The sequence below is a fragment of the Sander vitreus genome, chromosome 3 (assembly GCF_031162955.1).
Source record: "Sander vitreus isolate 19-12246 chromosome 3, sanVit1, whole genome shotgun sequence".
In the NCBI taxonomy this organism is placed as follows: Eukaryota; Metazoa; Chordata; class Actinopteri; order Perciformes; family Percidae; genus Sander; species Sander vitreus.
Genome location: NC_135857.1, coordinates 24128404 through 24152212, shown reverse-complemented (window position 1 = coordinate 24152212; position 23809 = coordinate 24128404). Strand labels below are relative to the sequence as shown.

The 23809-nt window shown below is 40.0% G+C and overlaps 2 protein-coding genes and 1 long non-coding RNA gene across 3 annotated transcripts; 1 reads left to right on the top strand and 2 right to left on the bottom strand.

The window, feature by feature from the left end:
* Positions 1 to 3021: 3021 nt before the first annotated feature.
* On the bottom strand, positions 3022 to 7209 carry LOC144515911 (von Willebrand factor A domain-containing protein 5A-like). Its single transcript, XM_078247110.1, has 4 exons — positions 7032 to 7209; positions 5033 to 5202; positions 4655 to 4778; positions 3022 to 4548 (listed from the first exon to the last, which is right to left on the bottom strand). The coding sequence occupies exons 1-4, from the start codon at positions 7207 to 7209 to the stop codon at positions 4469 to 4471; spliced, it is 552 nt and encodes a 183-aa protein (XP_078103236.1). The 3' UTR covers positions 3022 to 4468.
* Positions 7210 to 12788: 5579 nt separating this feature from the next.
* On the top strand, positions 12789 to 23152 carry vwa7 (von Willebrand factor A domain containing 7). Its single transcript, XM_078246623.1, has 16 exons — positions 12789 to 13067; positions 13282 to 13515; positions 14101 to 14197; positions 15649 to 15783; positions 15940 to 16135; positions 16314 to 16483; positions 16940 to 17052; positions 17151 to 17267; positions 17729 to 17950; positions 19674 to 19806; positions 19962 to 20114; positions 20898 to 20990; positions 21124 to 21407; positions 21858 to 21994; positions 22120 to 22279; positions 22432 to 23152. Exons 1-16 carry the CDS (start codon positions 12792 to 12794, stop codon positions 22990 to 22992), a joined length of 3081 nt encoding a protein of 1026 aa, XP_078102749.1. The 5' UTR covers positions 12789 to 12791; the 3' UTR covers positions 22993 to 23152.
* LOC144515615 (uncharacterized) lies at positions 13420 to 16373 on the bottom strand. Its single transcript, XR_013501757.1, has 3 exons — positions 14393 to 16373; positions 14152 to 14225; positions 13420 to 13509 (listed from the first exon to the last, which is right to left on the bottom strand). It is a non-coding gene; the product is annotated as an uncharacterized LOC144515615 (long non-coding RNA).
* Positions 23153 to 23809: the final 657 nt, after the last annotated feature.

Genomic DNA, 23809 nt, shown 5'->3' with positions numbered 1-23809 from the left:
ATATATATATATATATATATATATATATATATATTGCTCTGTTTCTGTAACTAGTTTGTAGTTTCACTGGTCAACTGAAACATACATTCCTGCTTTATCCTTTATACCTAAATGAATGAATGAATTAAATTGACTAAAATTAGTTAGTTTTCAAATAATATCTAATAGTGTAAGGTAGCCTAACATATTCTCAGATTTTCAGTGGTAACTTCTGTCCTTGGTCATGTTTTCTCACTATCAACAAAGTAAATCTAAATCACACATGAAAACAGACTTCTCAGCGAAACAGCTGGTAGCTGATGATGTTATAGAAAAAGTCAAATTAGCAAGCCATTGATCTGTGTCAAGTGTTGTTTGAGCAGGTTTTCTCTGATTGGCTAGTACTTGTTGCCTTAGTTGGTTGGGTTGGTTCAGAGCCATCTTTCTCTATCACTCTGGGTTGGTTAGATTCTCAGGCGAGATGGTTCGGTTAGGCTAAGCCAATCAGAGGCAGAATAAGGTGGCGAATGCCTTCGCCATCCCTCAAAAAAATACTTGACTGCTGAGTAGACACTTCACAACTGTAACTGCTCAGTCACGCCTATGAGATGCGCTTGATTCATGACAAAACATGGAGCTTGTGTGAGTGTGTGTGTGTGTGTGTATATATATATAATAATAATAATAATAATAATAATAATAATAATAATAATAATAATAATAATAATATATTGCTGTTTCTGTAACTAGTTTGTAGTTTCATTGGTCAACTGAAACATACATTCCTGCTTTATCCTGTATACCTAAATGAATGAATGAATTAAATTGACTAAAAGTAACTAGTTTTCAAATAGTATCTAATAGTGTCAGGTAGCCTAACATATTCTCAGATTTTCAGTGGTAACTTCTGTCTTTGGTCATGTTTCCTCAATATCAACAAAATAAAATCTAAATCACACATGAAAGCAGACTTCTCAGCCAAACAGCTGGTAGCTGATGTTATCGAAAAAGTCCAATTAGCAAGCCATTGATCTGTGTCAAGTGTTGTTTGAGCAGGTTTTCTGAGAAAAAATGACAAAATAAAAAGGTTTTGCCCAGTTTAAATACAAATAAAAAAACTGTATGAAGTTGTCACTGAATTCAAGTCACAATGTTGAGATTTCTAATGTTAATTGTTCCAAGAAAAATCCCCAAACAGACTATAATGAAAGCAAGGGAATGCTTTTTGGCTTATTTGCAGTTTTTCATTTGTTTTAAAATGGAAAAGATTTATTTAGCATACCCATATTTGTCATTTAATGAAAGGTTATATTTTTAGCATTTAATGACAGCTCCAATGAGCCTGAGGCAGCATGCACATTAAAGACTCATGGTATATACTTTTGCTAAATGCTAAAAAAAATCTCTTGGTTGAAATGACAAACTCTTTCATTCTTTTAATTGAAGTGGTAGTAGTAGATTCCGACAGTATTTAGCGTATAATACAAACAGAACAGAGTAGCAGAGGAACAAAGCATTTTAGAAAGACTGATGAAAGAAACCCTCTGAGCAAACTCATCGTCAAAATAACTCCCATGTGTATTTATTATTCCCTATATAAGAGACAATCAATAGAATTCTCTAGAATTAACAGTGAACTGAAATGTTTAAAGTGCTCATATTACGCTCATTTTCAGGTTCATAATTGTATTTAAAGGTTATATCAGAATAGATTTAGGTGGCGTTTTTCAAAAAACACCATATTTTTGTTGTACTGCACATTGCTGCAGCTCCTCTTTTCACCCTGTGTGTTGAGCTCTCTGTTTTAGCTACAGAGTGAGACATCTCACTTCTGTTCCATCTTTGTTGGGAGTTGCACATGTGCGGTAGCTAGGTAAGGACTGCTACCCAGTCAGAAGCAGAGTATTGAGCCACGCTAGCATCTAGGCGAGCATTATAATGTTTGTTACAAAGTGACGCACGTTCATCACGGAAGTAAACGCTGGACTACAATAGAGCTGTTTGGAGCAGTTTGTGAACAGTGTTTTGGTAAGTCCCTTTGGGGTGGACTTTGGGTTTTTTCACTTTGTAAACCTAAAACATGCACAAAAAAGATATATAACACAGTAAAGGAAAGGGAAAAAGCCAAAAAGCATAATATGAGTACTTTAACATTCATTCATCACCATTTTGCATCATTAATGACAGCTGTAATTTCCACATCTAAAAACTGTGGCTCAGACACATCAGTTACAGATGCTACTGTAGTGGAACAGACTAGAGGCTAGCGAGGAAAACTGGTGCAATTTTGGCCTGTAGATACATTAGCATTAACCTACTTTTACAATTCAGTGTCCACTTAAGTGCATGTGTGCCTCATCTATTTACAATTTCACGATACACACATGAACAAATGTGTTGTCAGTTTATTTGAACTTATATGCACAATTCTTAGTTTATATTCATAATCATAATTTCGCCATGTGTGTTCACTTTGTTCTCGGCAGTAAGTCGGACTCGTTTCAGGTGAGAGTTGGCCTCCGCCAGGGCTGCGCTTTGTCACCAATCCTGTTTGTAGTATTTATGGACAGGATATCGAGGCGTAGTCGGGGTGGAGAGGGGTTGCAGTTCGGTGGGCTGGGGATCTCATCGCTGCTTTTTGCAGATGATGTGGTCCTGATGGCATCATCGGCCTGTGACCTTCAGCACTCACTGGATCGGTTCGCAGCCGAGTGTGAAGCGGCTGGGATGAGGATCAGCACCTCTAAATCGGAGGCCATGGTTCTCAGCAGGAAACCGATGGAGTGCATTCTCCAGGTAGGGAATGAGTCCTTACCCCAAGTGAAGGAGGAGTTCAAGTACCTTGGGGTCTTGTTCGCGAGTGAGGGGACAATGGAGCGGGAGATTGGTCGGAGAATCGGCACAGCAGGTGCGGTATTACATTCAATTTATCGCACCGCTGTGACTAAAAGAGAGCTGAGCCAGAAGGCAAAGCTCTCGATCTACCGGTCAGTTTTTGTTCCTACCTCACCTATGGTCATGAAGGCTGGGTCATGACCGAAAGAACAAGATCCAGGGTACAAGCGGCCGAAATGGGTTTCCTCAGGAGGGTAGCTGGCGTCTCCCTTAGAGATAGGGTGAGAAGCTCAGTTATCCGTGAGGAGCTCGGACTAGAGCCGCTGCTCCTTTGCGTCGAAAGGAGCCAGTTGAGGTGGTTCGGGCATCTGGTAAGGATGCCCCCTGGGCGCCTCCCTAGGGAGGTGTTCCAGGCACGTCCAGCTGGGAGGAGGCCTCGGGGGAGACCCAGGACTAGGTGGAGGGATTATATCTCTAACCTGGCCTGGGAACGCCTCGGGATCCCCCAGTCGGAGCTGGTTAATGTGGCCCGGGAAAGGGAAGTTTGGGGTCCCCTGCTGGAGCTGCTACCCCCGCGACCCGACCCCGGATAAGCAGATGAAGATGGATGGATGGATGGATGGATGTTCACTTTGTCCAAAAATTAAAGTTTAATTAAGTAAAATCTGTTTCACACAAAAAGCAACTGTGAAGCTGCAGAGGGTAGAATACAAAAATAATATTAAGTAGAGTGAGACCTCTTCCTGCAGCTCTCCCTCTCCCCTCTCTGGTGCACGGGCATATCAGGCACGTGCAGAATAGCCAATAGGAAAGGTCTCTCTCTCTGAAATGACCTGTGATTGGCCAAAGACTCCCGTCACGGCTAGATTTTCTAAAGGCTGAAAACAGAGTCAAGACGAGATGCAGAATTCTAATTTCATTTAGATCTATCTAGAAGTCTATAGTATTGTGGGTTTTTTCCCCCCAACGATGCCAAAAATAAAGTGCCACAGCTTTAAAGGCACCGTGCAATTATATGGCTGATGGATGAAGTGCAGTGCAGATATAGTATGGATAGTCTTGCAATGCCAGACCTTCCTCCACAGCGCTGCAGAGGAGGGTCTTGCTAATCCCCACAGCATTGCACGGATAGGAGAAAAAATGCTCTGGTTTATTGGCATTTCTTTAAACCAATCACAATCGTCTTGTGCTGTGCTAAGCATCGGACAGAGCAACGGTGCCTATGGTGGAACATGTGTACGTTAAAAAATTGTTTTAGTCGTCCAACAGAAAACTCAGATTGGACAGATAGTCTAGGTAGCTGTCTGGATTTACCATGCAGAGATCTGAGGAGCAGTTAACCATGATAGTCCTCATAAATCGACTGGAGTTTAAAATGCTAACACAAAGAAAGAGGAAAGTAACGGACATCCAGCTAAATAAGGGACATCCTGTGGAATTTTTGGCAGCACCGGAGCACCCCAGAAGTGGAACGTCATGTATATAGATTATAGTGAGAATAATGAGGTACAAAACGTTTTTCCATGTTGGTACATCTCTATGGAGTTAGGCAACAAAAAATGTAAATAGTGCAAAGAGTAAAGTGCAATGTTGAAAAAATACAGGTAAAGTTGTAGATTGGGGTAAATCTGCTTCTGTGCACTTAATGAAAATCTCAGAAACCCAGGGCGTCTTTCTGCACGCTGCATCCCAGCAGAGCATTTCCAGCTTCCACACACTCTGTCACACATAAAGCTGAAAAAGACACAAAACAAGTCATCAGCAGAGAAGACTGAATTTCAGATTTTAACAAGCACACACTTAAAAACAATAGATTAGGACTTATTATATCGGTTATTACCATTCTGGGCACAGAGCCATGACACCGCCTTCATAGCCAGAAGCTTCCATTCTTCTTGAGCATCCATCTTGAAACCATGGAGCCAGATCAGAGCCAGAATGGTGGCCCATACTCCATGTTTCACCTAATTCACCAAAGCAAAGAAAAACAGATGTTGAAAAGAAACGAAAATCAAAGAAAACAAAGGAGAAGCAGAATTACAGGGGAAAAATGTGACAGCACAGGTTTTAACACAAATACTTTCAGATTCATTTCCATTGATTGTGTGTATCTTAGCTTGCCATTTTATCATTATACATTGCCTACCTAAATACCAGCATTATAAACCATGTCACGAAGTCAAGTCATTAAGTTGTGATGTTGTTGACAGTGACTCACTGCTGAAGGTTTTGTGTTCTTAACCTCCTTGCTGGTCTTTCCCAGTGCAGCAGCCAGAGCTGGATCCAGCACCCAGCAGCCAGACGCCTTCTGGAGGGAGACCAGCTGCAGCAAAGGGGTTCTGGGTGTCAGGTGGTGCTCAATGCTTGTACAGTTAATTGTGAGAAGATCTAAAATAAAGAGTAAATACAACACATCTGTAATGTCTGAAAGAGGAAAAAGTAATATAAAGTGAAAAGAACAACATTTAAGCTGCATTAATTGATTTTGGCCACATGCAGGCAGAAAAACTCTACACCAAGTTAAAAAAAACACACCATGTCTTACTATGTAAGTCTAAGGAAATACATCAAAGAAAGTGCAAAGATAAAAATCTACCAGTATATTATTCTACTGGTATACATATTCATTTTAGCCTTTTTGATACTATATTGCAGATGAGACCATTTGATCAGCTAACTACAGCTAGTGTTATTTCAGGTTTGTATCCATGTACTTTATTTGTCCGAATCATGCTATTGCTTGCATATTTGAATATGGCTTCTACTTTTCCTAATCATGCTGGCTTGACTAAAAAAAAACATATAATAAATCAATAAATTATTAGGAGAAATGCATATCTGAGTTGTACAAAAACACTCAAGGTGATTCATATCCACATTCTTCATTTAGTACCAAACATCTGTCACGATCTGTTGTTTTAGAAGAAATGCACCGTTACAATAGCAAAACAAATAATGTTATGATTCTGATCAAATCTATAATCAGTTTTCTAATCTAACATTAAATTGGGCAGAACAGTAAATTGATGCTGCATCTTGTTCACCTTCACATGTACACTCCCATGACCCTGATCAGTCTCAGACCCTCAGTCTGTTTGGTAATCCAGAGTTGCAACTCACTAATTTACTGTAGAGCTCCCCAAATATCAATAATATTAGGAGTTTGGGACACAAACTGAAAAACCCTACTGAATTCCAAATTATTTCACAAATAAGGGAGAAATCTGTATCGAAAAGCTTGCCGGTATGGTGTATAGGTATAGGTGTATATAACTAATATTTAATTTTTATGGAATAAAACCATTCAGTTTTGTATTTATAAAGCACTGCACCTTGGGAAAAAAAGACAGTAATGAGAATTTCAATACACATTACAGAAGTGCTGACTGGGCGAATGGCTGAACATGAAGTAACAAGTGTTCTTGTGTGTTTTTGTGATCAGTGGATGTAGAAATACACAAGTGTGTGTTCAAAAAGCCAATGAACCTACTCACACAGGTCTAACCTAGCACTAGACATATAACAGCGCATGTAATACTCTACAATAAAAATAGAATAGGATACTAATTGAAGGTCATGACCTGAGGCAAAAATATCAAACAATAGAGTGATATCAACTAATAACCATAATAGATTGTGCATAATTACTTCATATAAAGCCTCAAGTTTATTACAATACCAATGTAAATCCCTATCAGCTCAGATTAATTTTTGGAACCAGAATAATTATTTCGTCAATAATCAGACCATGTAGTTAATCTGTGAACTTTGTGTTATTTCTGTCTCAATTTGAAACCCTCAAAAATGTATGGAATGTAGCACATCGCCATTTACTACCACACCGCCATGTCTGTAGACCACATTACAATTAACAGAGCATGTCAACTCTGGCTCTCTTTCACACAAACAAAAAAACAGTCACAGCAGCACATGGAAGTCAGATCATATTTCTGGTTTTTGATGTTTTTAACAGAAATATTATGATTTATCATAGTTATACATTTTGCTGATGAAATGAAGAAGAAGGCAGACTAGCCATGTCTATTACACATACGTCTTACTGTACTGAGCTGGGAATCAGCCACAGTTTTAAACATGAACACTGTAGTTGAACTAAACGGGTGTCTTGCTTCTTAATTTGTTCTTGGAAAAATATACTCACTGGATGTGGGAACATTTCTGAGGACCAGAGGTCCTTTGAATTGCCTCGCCATCACTTTTGTTGACAGCAATGAAGGCAGTGAAGGCACTGCTTACTCCTGATTGGACACTGAGCTTCACCACCTTCTTCTTCACTTCTCCGACTTGCTCTCCTCCTCTTTCTCCCTCCTCCATCTCCAGGGAGCGAATCAGAGTCCTAGCAGCCAACCTGTGGACTGTTATTCTGCAGACCATGTAGAATCTCTCTCCTGTCTGCAGAATAACAGTATATATATATATATATATATATATATAGGAACGTCTGTCTGTCTGTCTGTGTGTCTGTGTGTGTGTGTGTGTGTGTGTGTGTGTGTGTGTGTGTGTGTGTGTGTGTGTGTGTGTTATGCGCATATCTCTTGAACCGTTAGTCCGATGGATTTCCAACTTGACAGGCGTCTTGCTACGGGCACGAGTAAGTGCAGCGTTGTTTGGATTAGAAATGCAAAAGATAACGTTAAATATATATTGGTAAAAGAAGCACACATTGGCTTTTGCTCTAGCCGCTGGCTACTCCCCCTCTCACACTGCACACTGACTGAGCTCAGCGCAGGACCAGAGACAGAGAGGGTCGAAGAAAGCAGCGGAGCTTTGGCAGCTAAAATGTGAAATACACTTCATCGCGACTGTTGAAAAAAAGGCGCTTCAGATTATTCCTTCACAGCGTTGTGCAATGCCAGAAAATCTCAGCGCTGAACCGGGCAGACACAGCACTTTTCATCAGACTCACCCCAGGTTAATTAAGTAGCCTATACTGCTAACTAATAACATTACCGTCGCCAAAATACCCCCGTGAATCAAAGCCCCTACTTCACCGTTAAATGTCAAGCCACTAAACTTTAAATTAACACCTCTGCTGAAATGTTAAATTCGTTAACGATCATACAACATGAGACAACACTGTGTCTCTCTCTCTCTCTCTCACACTCACTCACTCACTCACTCACTCACTCACTCACTCACTCACTCACTCACTCACTCACACACACACACACACACACACACACACACACACACACACACACACACACACACACACAGCCCGGTTCTGGTGGTTGATTAACGCAGATATGTGCTGTTTAGCTCTCATAATGGGCCAGGTGGGTAGCGCACTGCCATGAGTCCATGAGGCTGATAAGCCAATCAAATAAGAAATTCCCATGTTCAAAAAGGAGTAGGAAGAGCTACCCCCTTTTTTCTATTTCTATACTTTATTTAAATACAAAACAATTTGATGCTTCACTTATTTATACATGTTTACATACACATACTTGTACCCTATATCTACCTACCTACAAGCACATATACACATGCATACACATAGACACACATGCATACATACATACACATTTCTTTTCCATCTATCTACTTCATTGCCTTCTAACTACATCAAACTGAATAATAACTAGGGCTGTCAGCATTAACGCCTTAATCGCGATGCGATTAAGGGCCGAGCATATATGGGGTGCCGAATGTAAAAGTTCGGTTACAATTTTTTAGCTGATACATTTTCAACATTTAGCTCACTTTACTCACATTTAGCGCATTTCCCTCACATTTGAGACAGAAATTATATATATTAAATTACGGTTTTATGTTTTTTATATTATGGTTTTACCTGTGGGAACCTGAATTCCTCTTCACCAGATTTATAACTTCTTGGTGTTCTCCACCTCTCCGTTAGTAAAGACAAACAGCTAGGGAGAAGAGTTTACATATCACTCTAAGTTGCATCACATCATACCCAGAAGCATGCAGCTTGTGCTGAAAGTGATCCATATCATTTTCTGAGAGTTGTGTTAGATTACTGTTTCAGTAGTCTGGATCAATGAAGGTACATTTCCAGTATAATTGCCTGTCCCTCACCTTCTGCTCTCTGTGTGTTGCCGTTCTCAAACAAGAATATGTTTACGGCATTCACTATCTAACTGGGACCGTTTGTTGGGATTGCTATAGACGAAGTCCACACGACGATACACTGGTAAAAGCAAATTACGCTTAACCATATATCCAGCTAATTTAAATAGCTCATGTTATATTGCGTGAACAATTACACTTGGTACCACTTTCTGGGCTATAATATAACTATAATAATTTATTATAACCTCTTAGCTATTACTCATTAGTATTTGGGTATGAATAAATGATGCAGGTAATGGCTTATCCTGAAAATGTATCCGTTGATCCAGACTACAGTTTAAATAAGCGTTTTGATAGCCTACGTTATGCCGGGGTGCTGAACGACAGGAGAACGAAATATGACAGGCTTTAAAAAGCACATAGCCTACTGTTGGAGTTGGATACACCTGTTTAACACCGGGTTTGACACAATAAGCATCCTAAAGGTTATACTTCAGTCTAACAGTCATACAGTCATACAGTCTTTGAAATCTATATTCCAATCATGAAAACAATACCAGGTGCATACCTCTGCGGAAAGAAATTGCAAACTGTCGATCCAAAGCCACGCCTACAGGTTACGCACCTGGCAGGTACGTGGGCGTTAATATGGAACCCACTGCAGTTCTAGGCAAGACCTGCCTTGTTTTCTCATTTTGTTCTACTTTTTCTAGTCTGCATTCGCAATCTGATCTGGTTGTCTTCATCTGGAAATCTGAAGCATGCAATTACCTCGAGGGAGCACTCAGATTCAAAGGCACAGTTTCTAAAGCATTATTTCACACTTAAAATTGAGATAAAATTTTAAGAATTTAGAAAAAAAGGTGTTGTAAAAAGTAACTCAGAGATCATAACCAGCTTCATCAGTACAGACACATTTCTGGCAGAAATGCCTCCTCTGGCTGAGTAGAGTAGTAGGCCTCTTGTCATTTGTAGTTTGTTGTGGTGGGCCATGAGAACCTGTCTGCAGCAAAACCAACGTGAAAAAGTATTACAGGTACAGGAAGCATGTACTAACATCACCTGCAGCTGGCTTCCAGTAAATTGGGATTGCATTGCACACTGTCTAAACATCCTTCCCTGGCTCTGTGGTCCTGTGATCTACTTTCACTGACTCAATTGCTCATCAGATGAATCCAAAAACCTGGCAGACCTTCTGTGGTTTGCAATGAAATATACCATGGACAAAACATGTTCTGCATCAAAACGTTCTCCTTGTCTCTTTGTTTGTTTCTCTTTCAATCCTTAACTAAAACAGAATGAAATATTTGAAACACATAGGCCTAATATGACCAGAGACACCAGAATAATACCAAAATACCAGAACCAAACCCTGAAACACCAGAAGGCCAAAGCTGAAAAATACCTCAATCATTTGCTTCTTCTTTTACAACATTCAATCCAACAAACTGAAGTTCAACAGTGTCCCTAGCGTTGGCTAGCAACTGATGCCCTTCTTTGCATTGCCGTTAGAAAAGTGTGTAACTAGGGAGAGAGGAAGGGGTTTTTGTGTTTACGGCTGTGAAAAGCAGTTTTTTGGTTTTGTGAGGAAAAGAGAGAGTGATGGATGGAGGGCAGGGGGGTTGGGGAAGGCCTAAACTGAACACCCTGGCTGGTAATATATGCGGCCCCATTGTGGTGAATCAATGCACCGTACAATAATGGGGGGCAAGGAGGGGCATGAGGCTGTAGGGGAGCTATGACGAGATGTCTTCTGCCTCATGGTGTTCCCCAAACGCTAAGAAGCAACCACTCAGCTTCAACCAGACTCTTATCCGAGTTAAACAAAGTGCTTCTTCCTTTCATATGTTGCTTGTTATTTTTCTCATGGAGGAGCAGGCAAGAGACAAGAGCCCAAGGACAGACAAGAAGACTCAATAATAATTTTGTTACACAGACAGAAATGCTGTGAAACTGTGTAGTTCCCTCGTCTGACAGGATGTGGTAATAGTCTACGTGGTCATATGAAGTTGTGTGGTGTTTTGAACATACATGAGTGGTGTTCTGTACATACAGGACTGCAACGTCTCTGCTGAAAGCTGTGGTGTCTGAACAAATTGTAAAGAGAAAAAGTCTACCATGATCTAAGGTGAGAACATTTTTTATTTTTTGCAGAAAGCAAAGTTTGTAGTTGCTAATTAATAAAATTTAAAAATTTGCAATACATCATACGCTCATTTTGCACTAAAGTCTTGGTGAACCAAATAGTTTGCACTTTCCTACAGTATGTAGTTGACATTATTGCACTGTGATGAAGATGGTCTGAACCTAAGCTCTATACACTTTACTTACAAGCCTCGTGTGTTAAAGAGCAATCTAAGCACAAGTGGTTGCTCACGTACCTAAAGTGAATTACAGTACACAAGTTCTACCTGTTAGGAATGTGAAACAATAAAAATGTTATTAATAGTCAGTGTGTGAGTTTTAGATATTGCATCACTCTTGAAGAATGAGTGAAAGGAACAGTCATTGTGCTCTCAATTTAAGAGACCACACCAATCAATTAAAACTGCTTCGCTGAATGAGGGCTGGCAGAGTAGAAGGAGCCGTTGTTTATAGGCCTCATGCTTTGTTTCATTCTACCCCTTGTGAAAGCACAGACTATGAGAACAAAAACCCACGTATTGTATCTGAATAAAGATGACAAAGAACAATAGTAGCCTCTGTACAGACAAAGCTGACAAAAATGTGAGAGGAGGTTGAGGGGGGTAAAGGAGTGGGTGATGACAGAAAAGACATGGATGACCAGCACAAACACCAACTGATCAAATTTCCACAAAACATCACTGAACAATAGGAGTTGGATCAATGCATGGATCCATCCGTTTAGCAAGCAGATACTTCAATACTAGCAACACTTTCTGCATGACTCCTTATTTAAGAACTCATTTGGCAACGATTGTTCAGTTCAGCTAAATGTGTTTTAATGTTTGAACTAACAATATTTTCAACATGTCTTCTAACATGCAACGATTACAGCTTGGAAAAAACAAATATAGCATAAAATCTTAAAAGGGAAAACTATATTAATTAAAGCTGCCTTTATACATTTTTTTATATAAACAATATATTAAAAAAACTCGCAGTTGCATGTTGCACTTACATGCGGTACTTTGTAGTTTGGCTTATTTGAAGTACTTCTTGTATGTAATTCTTGCTGCTCCGAGTTTGTACCTTCATGGTTGAATGCACTTATTGGAAGTGGCTTTGGATAAAAGCCCCAGCTAAGTGTAATGTAATGTAATGTAATGTAATTGACTGTCTGTAATATGACAGATGGTGCTCGTAATGATGATACCATAAGTGATTATCATCTAACCTTGCAGGATCTCGTCAGTGCTACAGAGCATGTTTTTGGTCATTCTTTTGGTTTTCCAGTCCACAACTTCACAGTTTCTGTTCACTTTTACCGTTCAGCAGCCGCAGATAGCTGTTTTCAGCAAAAAAAGGGTCTGGGATAAACTGACTGCTCAGCACTGGTAGAAACGGTGAACAGAAAAAGATAGTTGGTGAACATAATGAAGCATCTAGAAGCTAAGGAGCGAGGAGTTGGTGGATACTAAAATAGAGCTAAAATATGAGTTAACGTTGGACTTACATTTTTCAGTTGTCCAGTGACACAACTCCAAATTAGAACTCTCTCTTTATGTGAACATGGCAGTTGTTTGTCGCCATATTAAAACAATGTATTTTGTAATGATTTAAAAGATTTGTTTGTTAGGTCAATAATTAGCCAAATCTTAGCCATTACATTCAAATGTAAAAGTTGGCCTATGCCATCGGCCATGCCTATTGAATGCCATCAAATCGGATACAATAGTGTATTTTGTATTGCAACTGACTGTGAAACCCATAGATTTTTTATTTCATGCAGGTAGGATATGACCTACTCACCCCATCTCCAGAGCATGACGTCACCGGGCAGAGGAAGAATTTGGGAAGTGAGTGGAAAGCAGATGCATTGGTTTATTCTCGCTTACCTTCTCTTCCTGGCTTTACCCTGCATGGGTTTCTTCCCCAACTTTTGGTCTCGAGTGTTAACACTGTCCTGGGACTCACACACACACCAGTACATCACAGAGCGGGCTATTGTCAATGTCACCATGGAGACTCTGAGGGGCACCAAGAAACACCAGGGAAACCATGCAGAGGAACAGGTGAGCTGATGTCAGGTTATTGGCTTTACATTCAGTATGATATACCTACTTTCTACTATTACACAAAGGAGTTAATGAGAGCTTTATTGTATTAAAACCCAAACCGTTTCAAAGAAGTCACACTTGCTCTTCTTCTGTGTTCATATTACATTGTGATAGCTGAGCACTACATCACATTTGAATGATGATAAAAATCAGTCTGTATCCCTCCCAGACCAAACTGGGCCGTGGCTTCTGGAGAGCTGTGGGAGAGGTGGTGAAGTCCAATGCGGACATGGACTTCCTGAGCTCTACCAGGTCCAACCCGGTGTACCACTTTGATTCAGAGCGTGTAGACAGCGCCATGGGGATGTTACGGCAGATCTGGGCTCAGACTCTGCTCTCAGTACGAGCCAAAGAGTACCAAAGTGCTCGTCACAGCTTGGGCCAGCTATTTCACTCCCTGCAGGTAAACAGCAGCACTGTTAAGGAAGTTCATACAAGGAAGTTCATACCATGCTTCCAGTTGTTGGCCTGTTGTAGGGCCACAAAGGCTAATTATTGGCAATAAACTAACCTCAAGGGACTCCACATGTAATATCAACTCTGATGCTCAAATTAGGAAGCATTTAAAAGGAGCCAATTTAAAACTGTGCCATACGTCAGGACACTTTTAGCCCACCATTTTGTATAGGCAATGGTAATAAAGGCTGCATTTACTTTTTGTTTTACAATTGTTTTACAATTTGAGAACAATCGTCTTAACACACTCATAAATACACACATAACAAAAGCAGTTTTAAATGCAGAAGGTAAACAGTTTGTAACATGCACCTTACGATGTTTACAGTTGACAACACTTTTCTTGACAAAATATTGTTAAAGAAAAGTGGGACAGGATCAAAAACACTAGTGGGGATTTTGAAAATGTTCATGTTTGCATGAATACTAATTTGTATGTATGTTGCAATGGCTGAAATGTTGCAATGAAAATTCAATCAGTGTGCACTGGCAAAAATGTAATGCTTTGTCTTTCAAATGTCTGTTATGCCAGGACTTCTACAGCCACAGTAACTGGGTGGAGATGGGCCAGCGCTTCATTTACCTCCACCTGCTGCAGCCAGAGGAGCCTGCCATCCCTGTTGCTGAAGGTAATTCTTCAATTCTTCTGCAATTACACTAGCACATTAAAAAGGTTCATCGCATTAAAAGGGATACCAGGGCTAGGAGAGGATTCAGTATCATGGGTTATTGACCATTTAGCAGAATATTATGATGGAATTATTCAGGATATCTTAACAACATAAGTTACTATGGGTTCTTACACATTTCACGTGATTGCATACCTGATTGTGTACTGTTATTAATATTGTGGTATTCAACCATATTCCTCAGTCCTAAGGGAAACATGGTCTTTTCCAATTGGGTTCCCTAATAGGTGAAACATTCACTGTGCTCCTGATCAAAATATAAGAACAAAGAATTTGATTAGTACCACATTTGGAGTCATGTTCTTGTACAGTTTTCTTTCTATTCTCTGCTTCTTGACATGGGCTTTTTACTGTGGTGTAATCCAGGCATTTTTATCTGTTGCAGTATATCACAATCTGGATGCTTGTTAGAGTAATGGCCTTATCCTACATTTTCACAAAGGCCAGGCAGGCTGAGGCCATGCTAAGCTAATTAGATTGGAAGGGCTGTTAGAACAGGCAGCAATCTGACTGGTTCTACAACCACATCTTGTACAATGTAGACATTCTGGCTACTAAACAGTGGAAACTATGACTATATAAATACTGTGGATGTTAATGATCAGTGGAAAACAGGTATGCAAGCAGGTGGCTTATGGAGGGTGGAGAACACTGAAAGCAACTAGTGGAAAAGTGAGAGATGGTCTGAAAGTTCAACACCTGTAGCCTATCTGTAATGTATATTTACTTTGTAAATTGGCTATACAGTTTATCCTTAAATAAGCAATATGCTTCAAAAGTTGATGACCCAAATCAATTTGTACAAAAGCTCAAAATAAAAGCCATTCTGAGTTAGAGCTGCAAGAATTATTTGATTAAGTAGTAGTCACTCGATAGAAAATGAATCAGCAGCTATTTTCATAATCAATGAATTGTCTCAGCCATTTTTTAAGTAAAAATGCACACATTCTCCAGCTTCTCAAATGTAACAATATCTGAATGCCATGTCCATTTCTTATACTAAATGATTAATTGATTCATCGAAAAAAAAATCAGCAGATTCATCGATAATGAAAATGAAAATAATCGTTAGTTGCAGCCCAAATCTACGGGTGCCCTAGAGGCAAGTGAGAGAAAAGAATTCTGGTGATCAATTTTCTGAGTCTGTTCTAAATTGATTTTCTCTCCTGTGCTCAATCTCATGAATACTTTCAAACCACATTTTATGTCAGTCCCTCTTGGGCTAAAAATGTGTCACATTGTGAACTTGATGTGTAAGAAAATGCCTTTAATCCCCAAACCCAAACAAAGATAACAGCAAAGTATTTGTGTTTCCACTGCCGTAATGATTCAGAGCTTTATTGGGCCTCACAAACAATACTAGACTCACCCCTCTTTCTTTCTGTCCACAGAAGACACTCCTACCTGTATGGAGTGCTTCAGCCGCACCTGTCGAAACAACCTCCTGCCAAGAATGACAAACAGACAGCAAGACACCCAGCTGCTCACTACTGGCTACTTCAGCACTTCTCCTACAAAACCTCAAGGTATGTCAGAGAACACCTCAGCCACCAATAGCTGCAGTCCTGCCAAAAAAACAAAGGAATAAGTACAATGAATTAAAAAGCTTCTTTTTTTTTCGTTGAATGCTTTTCAAACTCACTCTATAAAGAATTAACAGATACTGACTGTTTCTTTTTCAGGCAAATGTAGTCATGGAGGTATTCTCGACAATAGTCGCTATAAGGGGGCCAAAGGGGGCATCAACAAGGACAGCACCTCATCTTTTTTCTCCCCTCACCATTATCTCCATGTGGAAGCTGCCAATTTGGCGACTGAAGCCACTCTGAGTGTACTGAGAGACCTCAGAGACACTGTGGGCCATAAAACCTTTCTCAGGTAGGTTTTAACTGTTTTACAGGCAATTGTATTTCCCCAAATCAGCTCACCTTAATTGGTTAATTTGCTGTATTCAACCCTGGAGTTGTTCAGTTAAGCAACGTAACATATATTTTTTTACGATTTTGAGCTGTTGAGTGTAGTATGTCTTTATTTCCTTCTAAACTTCCTTCGACAGGCTGTTCAGTGTGAAGCAGGTCCCTGCATTGGTGTTTGTCATGGACACTACAGGCAGCATGTTTGAGGAGATCACTGCGGCTCGCTTCAGGGCCCACTCCATCATCCAGAGCCGAGCCGGCAGCTGTGGGCAGCCTGGCACCTTTCTACTTGTGCCCTTCCATGACCCAGGTGATGGTATAACATTACTATAAAGACAAGACAAACTTGTCATCTACCTCTCAGCAAAAATTTGCAAATAAGTGTATTTCCAAAAAGTTGAACTATTCCAGGACGCCTTGGTAGCTCACCTCGTTGAGCGTGCGCCCCATGTACCAAGGCTCAGTCCTTACCGCAGTGGCCAGGGTTCAATTCCAACCTGTGGCCCTTTGCTTGTCGTCCCCCTCTCTCCCCCTCTTGTCTACAGCTGTCATATCAATTAAAAAAAGCCCAAAAAATAATCAAAATGTGGAACTATTCCCCTAAATAGGGTGTAAGGCCCTTTCAATTTTGTCTTAGCAATTAAATTAAGCTTCAACTCATCACTCTACACTTCAGTAGTTCAATGTGATGGTTACCATTCTTATAGAGCTCCTGTTATTTCTGCTTAAAGAGCTATCTATCACTTCTATATTCTGTACTCTGCAGAGGTAGGACCAGTGTATGAGACCGATGACCCAAACCAGTTTATGCAGCACATGGAGAACCTGATGGCGCTGGGAGGAGGAGATGAACCAGAGATGTGCCTCTCTGCTATTCAGGTACATTTAGATGTTCCTTCTTGTGAACACATGTACAATATGAGAATTACAAGCACACATGGCAGCTAATTTCCCATCTCTGCTGTGTGTTTTTTTAGCTGGCGCTCACTCACAGTCCACCACTGTCAGAGATCTTTGTATTCACTGATGCCTCCCCTAAAGACGCCCACTTGTTTGATGTGGTAAAGGCCCTTGCACTTGAGAAACAGAGCAAGGTTTGATTGTTTTAGATAATTCCTCTTTAATAAAAGCTACAATATCTTCAGTGTTTCACACATGCAGTTGGAATTTATGGGGACATTTTCTGATTTTCAGCTGGAAAGCCTAGATGTAAATAAAACACATTTGAATGTAACATCTCATACAAAATGTTTCTCCTGATGACAATTGAAATAATTAATGATGACTGAATGATGATTTCTAAATTAAGAAGAAGTTAACTACATTTTGCAGATACTAATTATATACTTGACTTAATGAGCTCATTTTGTATCTTACATACTGTGCATTTATTGTGGACAGGAACTGCAATAGCAAAGGAACTGCAATGAATATATATATATATATATATATATATATATATATATATATATATATATATATATATATATATATATATATATATATATATATATAGCTCAAACATTGGTCATGTTATGGGCTGATTTTCCCACAGGTGACTTTTCTCTTAACTGAAGACCCCAACTACACATCAGAGAGCAAAAGGGGGAGGAGGAGTAGGAGAAAAAGGAGGAGAAGGAGAGAACCTTTGTCCCCTGATCGTTTCTCTCTCTACTCTTCCCTGTCCTCCCTGTCAGGAGGACTGACAATATTCACCACCAACTCTGACATCCGCGGGGTTTCTACGATAGTAGAGGATATCACAGCTTCTGACAAGGTACAGCAGCAAGATCCTTTGTATTGCTGGTCATCAACATGTTATAGCTTTAGTGCGTAACTTTTTTATATTAATGAACGCCTGTTACATTCAAGCCATTGCTAAATGAGTTGCTACAAAGCTAATTAAAACTAAATCAGCTCCACACAACTCTCTCTGTATTTCTCAGTATGGCTATGTTCAGAAACTGATGTCGTCCGGCGAAAATCAAGTGTAGATAATTACTTCTGAAGAGTCCATAATGTTTTCTTAATCCGCCGTGTCCTCCTTGGCTACTAGCAACTGCGTGGCGGAGGGGTGGGAGCATGGGAGGGCTTGTGTCATGTGGACGCGCTGACAGTTTTGTTGTCATTACTCCTCATGGGGCAGACAGAAACTACGCACTATAGCTTTAAACAGTTGAACCAAATCTAACAGGTTCTTAACCTCCTGTTGTCTTTTGTCTTCAAATTTGACCCAATTTAAAACGTTTCTATATCAGAGAACCTTTTTAAGTTTCTTTCAACCAAATTGTCAAATAAAATAACATGGATGGTTCCATACATGTTCCATCCATATAGCAAAAATAGAAAAAAATTTACAAAAGAATGTTGAAAAAAGTGACCAATAATGTTGGAAAAAGCTTCAAAAACGTGGGGAAAAAACAACAAAAATGTCAAAAAGTAGCGCAGAGAAAATTGACAAACATCGTAACAAGTAATAAAAGACTAAAAAAGCGGAAAAAGGTGTTGAAAGAAAAGTTTTAATTTGAAATTTTTACCCAGAAAAACTAAAAGTTGCATGGTCGACGGTAAGACAACACAAGGGTTAAGGCAAAGAAGGCATCAGTGGTCACCAACAGTTTTGGCTTGTGACGCGAAGAGGTGTTGTTCAATAAAACACAACAAAAAAGCAAAATAATGTTCCTACCTTGTTAATTATCTTACAAACCTTCAGATTTATCTTGCAACCCACTGTAAGGGTCCCAGTAACTGAGCCACATCTGTAAGAATGAGTGCCTGTTTTTAACTGTTTTCTCTTATTGTTGGAAATAAACTGTTAACATACATTCACCGTATACAGTTGGTATGGCAAACTACAGTTCAACAGATGCATATTTACACATTCAGGAACATTATCATTCATTTAGATTTGTGTGTCTGTCCACCTAATGAACGTAAATCTAATATTCTTTTTCATTTTGGCTCTGTTTCTGGTCTCCACTAACTCCTGAGAAAAATATCTTGTTATTTAGCTGCTAAATGCGCCACTATGTTCACCAGCTAGCTGCCAACTTCAGTATTGATTTTTGATTTGATTTAATAATTCATTTTCAAACATGTCATAAACATGTTAAAAATAATAATAACAGTAAATATATAACCTCAATAAGTCTCAATACCCTATTAATCTGGCCCTATCCCTTTTCCATAACTCAAACAATTAAATCATAATTATCATATAATCAACTCAAACAGCTAACCCAAAGTTATTATGTACAAACCAAATGTCAACCCTGTGTCAATCATATCTGTTGTGCAGGTAGTGTACAGAGAGGTTTTAGCTTTTGTGCTGAAAACAGCTTTCTGGTGCAGCTTAAAATGAGGTTGAAAGATGTGATGGATGTTTTGTCTCTGCCAAAGACTCCTTTTGCATACAAGTTGCATTTTGTGATCCATTTTAATTATAGAAATATTCATTAGGCACTTACTATACCATGTACATGTTTCTCCTTGCTCCCCAGGTGACCCTCCTCCATGTGGAAAGTGACCAAGAGTTGATGTCCTCCCATTCCTTCAGAGTTGACAGCTCAGTAAAAAACGTCACACTACATGTCACTGGCATCCTGACAGAGTGTATCCTTACCAGTCCATCAGGTATGGCAAAGGTATAAGCAATTGACGGAAGCTAAATCGAGGCATTACTTGTTTTTTTCAACTGCAATTTATACTTGCTCTTACAATACCATTATTCTTCTTTGCACTTGATAGAAAAACATAATACCATGTTTTAATCTTCTTCTCCTTGTTAGAACAAAGCCAGTCTCTGCTGAGTGAGGAGGGCCCTCTGGCAGAGTTGGAACGCTTTGAGGGTCTGTACCGCATCAGCCTGCTCTCTCCTATACAGCCAGGCCAGTGGAAACTCCAAGCCAAGAATGATGGACACCTCACATTCAATGTTATAGGTAAAAGAAAAAGAACATGTTCGACACATTAGTTCTTATTTACCTGCACTAGAACTGAGAAAAGAGGCAACTGTTTGTGTAGCGTCCCCGGCTGAATAATGGTCTGGCTCTTTATTTACTGATGATTCAGAAAGCTTTATTGTCCCTTTGTAACATTCCTTACTACAACTTGAATATCTTGAACCACCGTAAGAGCTGAGAAAAACAAAGAACACAACACCTTTACTTTGCATACAGTACATCATGAAGTGTCTCATTTTAACCCTTTTCCCTTAGCTTATTGACAGTCTCCACTTCAGTGTTTTTATGCTGTATGTATTTAACTTCCAGTGTTTATTAACTCTATTAGCAGACATCAACATAAGTTATAATGAAACATCAAATTAATATACAAAATGCTGCTTCTTTGAAACATTCTTTTCCATCCACTTCACTGTAGTATCACTCAATTAACACCGTTTCATGTAACGTTACACAACAGGCACATAGCCAGACAACGCCAACTACAGGCCAATATGGCGATAACTTGCTAGCTTGTACTCTCAAATCTCGGCAAAACCATAAAACGGCACACCACAAAGTAACCCAAGTTACAACCAGTTGTAAAGTAAATGAAATGTAAAACTAACATACCTTGTGCCTCTAACAGCTAGGTACTTGTACCTTGTACATTTACTTCCTGATTTGGAATTTTCAAAATAAAAGCATTAGCGTCAGAAAATAACTTAACCAGAGAAACAACATGTGGGTCATTTACAGTTTGTCTTTTATCTGCACCCCCAGGTGACAGCAGTGTAGATTTCTTGTATTACTTTGCAACAGTTAACAATGAGACACACCCAGGTCTGGCCAGAGTGGAGGGTAGTCCAGTAGCAGGTAAGAGATTTTGATTTCTTTCCTAATATAATTAGTGATGTATCAGTATCAGTGATACGGTACTGTAGGTCTCGCAACCAGGAATGTGCCTGCCATTTAGCAAAACTGTCTTGTTCCTTATTTGATTTCCCAGGTGTTCCTGCCTTTCTGGTGCTGGCTGTGACAGACCTGGCTCCGGATGAGGAGGCATCTTTCAGTCACGTGACACTGCTGGGAGCTGACAGGGAGAGCCTCCAGCAGGTGACGCTGAACTTGTCCTCCTCTTCATCATCCTATTCTGTAGCGGAGCTGGTGGGATGGGTGGAGGTTGTTCCCAGAGTCCCCTTTTATGTTCGACTAACAGGCCGAGACAGCAGAGGAAACAAGCTGGAGAGGGTTTCCACGGAGATGGTTCAGCCCACTCATGTTCAGATACAGGTAATGCTGAACAAGACATGGGCTGCGTCTTTTAGCTCATTGTTTTGATTTAATGGCCCACAGCTTTACTGTTTCGGTTCAGCCATTTCCAGATGCAACAGGCAGCTGTTTTCAGCAAAAATAAAGCTGTGATAAACCCACTGAGACTTCCTGCACAGCACCAAACAGAAGACAGAAAGGTTAGCGACTAACAGATGAAGATGCAGTCGAAGACCGCCAAGTGGAAAAAACTCAATCATTGCACTATAACAACCAAACTGCTGGTTGTGCTCCATTTTCAGCTGGAGTTAAAATAACTTACCTTTCAAAGATGTCAAAATATGGCTTCTCCATTACCAGCTTTCCATATAACTTTTTCTGATTTATCTAAATTTACATTGATGTACCTCAAATCAACTGGCCGTTGTTGTGACAATGTGTCATAGTTTGTGTGTCTCTCTATCTCTTCAGGTGCTGTCTGTCCCTTGCCTGGTACCCGGTCACAGCACAATGGTGGACTTTGACGTCCTGAACCATGGCCCTGCCCGACTCTTCAGTCTGAGTGCCAATGATGACTGTGGATATCTTCATAAGAGAGGACCTCACAGGTAGAGCAAAAATATATAAAAGATTAAAGTATTAATGTAATATAAGAAAAGACAATGGTGTACCTTTTGAGGACTGTTGTAGTGAAGTATATAATTTGACCTATGGGAAAATGTCTGTCCCTCAGGTTCCATGTTGCTGAACAAGGGTCTTTCCGAGGCCAGGTGGACCTCCTCACTCCTGCCACAGCTCAGTCAGGAGCTACTGTCACGCTTACACTCACGGTGAACGCTCTTGATTCTCCAGACTCAAATTACGCAGTGGCCTACTTGACTGTGGTCCCCCCGGTGAGCATTGACTAAAAAACTGATACGATATAGTCCATTTGGAGTCTGCTTTTATTGGGATTTCTTTGTATCCACAGATCATTTAATCATCTTAAACTCTGTTCATTGAATTTTCTATGTACAACTGACATCACTTCCTCTTTCTCTTGTAGGATCCTGACACGTCCCCACCATCCTGCTCCGCAATGCGAGTACAGTCTACCTGTCCTTCCATTTGTAACGAGTCTAACTGGAGCATATCTTTGGTCGTGTCAGACAGGGGGCGCTCTGGGCTCGCTGCCCTCCAGCTACAGAAGGGTGAAGGCATTCTGACCTTATTCCACAGCCCCCCACCCACAGAGGACAGCCTGGGAGAGACCCAACCCAACCCAGATCAACAACAGGCACACGGGGACAAGACAACCAGTGGAGGCCACCACCGTCACCACCGCCACAAAGCAAGATTAGAGAAAGGAGACCCACCTTTGAATGTATCTGAATGGGCACCGAGCTCATCTCAGCCACTGTGGGTGAGGTACACGTCCAGCTGCTGCTCTGCTCAGGCTGAGCTTCTGGTGTGGGACACAGCTGGAAACATGAAGCGCTGCCATCTAACATCTGGCCAGCAGAGGCAGCTAAGAGACAGGAGTATAGAAACCAATGGAGCTAGACAGATTACACTCAGAGGCGTCTTTTCCCTGTTGTTGGTTCTGCTGTGGTCTTCTCTGCTTTAGGTCGATGTGATTACAAATGTTTTGCAGGCCAAACTAATCTACGTGTTGATCACTGGATTCCAGATTCTAAAAAAATTACTAAACTTGTTCCTTTTTGGACGACAGAGACAAATACAATTTAGTTTCAAATATCTTTCCCTCATGCAAGGAAGTCTTTCTTAAGTGCTGATCTTGTGTTAGCAACTGTGATTTGTAAAGATGGTGCACTGAATAAAGAATTAATGATTGTATTATTACTGTCAATAACTTTAATTATTTGCAGATGACACTTCTGGGGCCTATAACATCTGATATCACACAGAATATATTACTGCCATGGAGGGAAGAATTTGGACAGCACTTGTTCAGCAAGGAAATAATACATTTTGGCAGACCTAATGGACACTAGGTATAAAGCAACTTTGGAAATTGTCATAAAAAGAGATTAACAATCATGCATTTGTATCACCCTTGTAGTCAATGTATCAGGCTGAATGTGAGATAAAATGCAGCAGCATGTAAGAACTGATACAGCACAATAAATATAAATAATGATTAATGTATAAAAATCAGAATAATTAAACTACTTGACGTGCATAAATTGGTTTAACGTCACAGTGAGAATAAAGTTAGAAGACCTTATGCGAGCCACAGATTTGTTGCTTCTGATGGTCATATTTAAAGCCAGATAAAATATGATTGTATAAGTCACCACCAGTCTTTGCCATTTCTGCCCTCACAATGACTTCAAAGTGACTTTACAAGATTCTTTTTATTTTTTAAAGATATTTTTGGGGGGCTTTTTTCCCTGTATTTGATAGTGACAGTGGATAGACAA

Excerpts from the sequence above, each read along its gene's own strand:
- LOC144515911 (XM_078247110.1), bottom strand. The coding sequence starts at position 7,209 with ATGGTCTGCAGAATAACAGTCCACAGGTTGGCTGCTAGGACTCTGATT. Across the intron at positions 5,203-7,031 it reads CTTCATTGCTGTCAACAAAA|ATCTTCTCACAATTAACTGT; the intron begins GTGATGGCGAGG and ends TCTTTATTTTAG. Across the intron at positions 4,549-4,654 it reads ATGGCTCTGTGCCCAGAATG|CTTTATGTGTGACAGAGTGT; the intron begins GTAATAACCGAT and ends TGTCTTTTTCAG.
- vwa7 (XM_078246623.1), top strand. The coding sequence starts at position 12,792 with ATGACCTACTCACCCCATCTCCAGAGCATGACGTCACCGGGCAGAGGA. Across the intron at positions 17,268-17,728 it reads CACTTGAGAAACAGAGCAAG|GTGACTTTTCTCTTAACTGA; the intron begins GTTTGATTGTTT and ends ATTTTCCCACAG. Across the intron at positions 20,115-20,897 it reads CCTCACATTCAATGTTATAG|GTGACAGCAGTGTAGATTTC; the intron begins GTAAAAGAAAAA and ends CTGCACCCCCAG.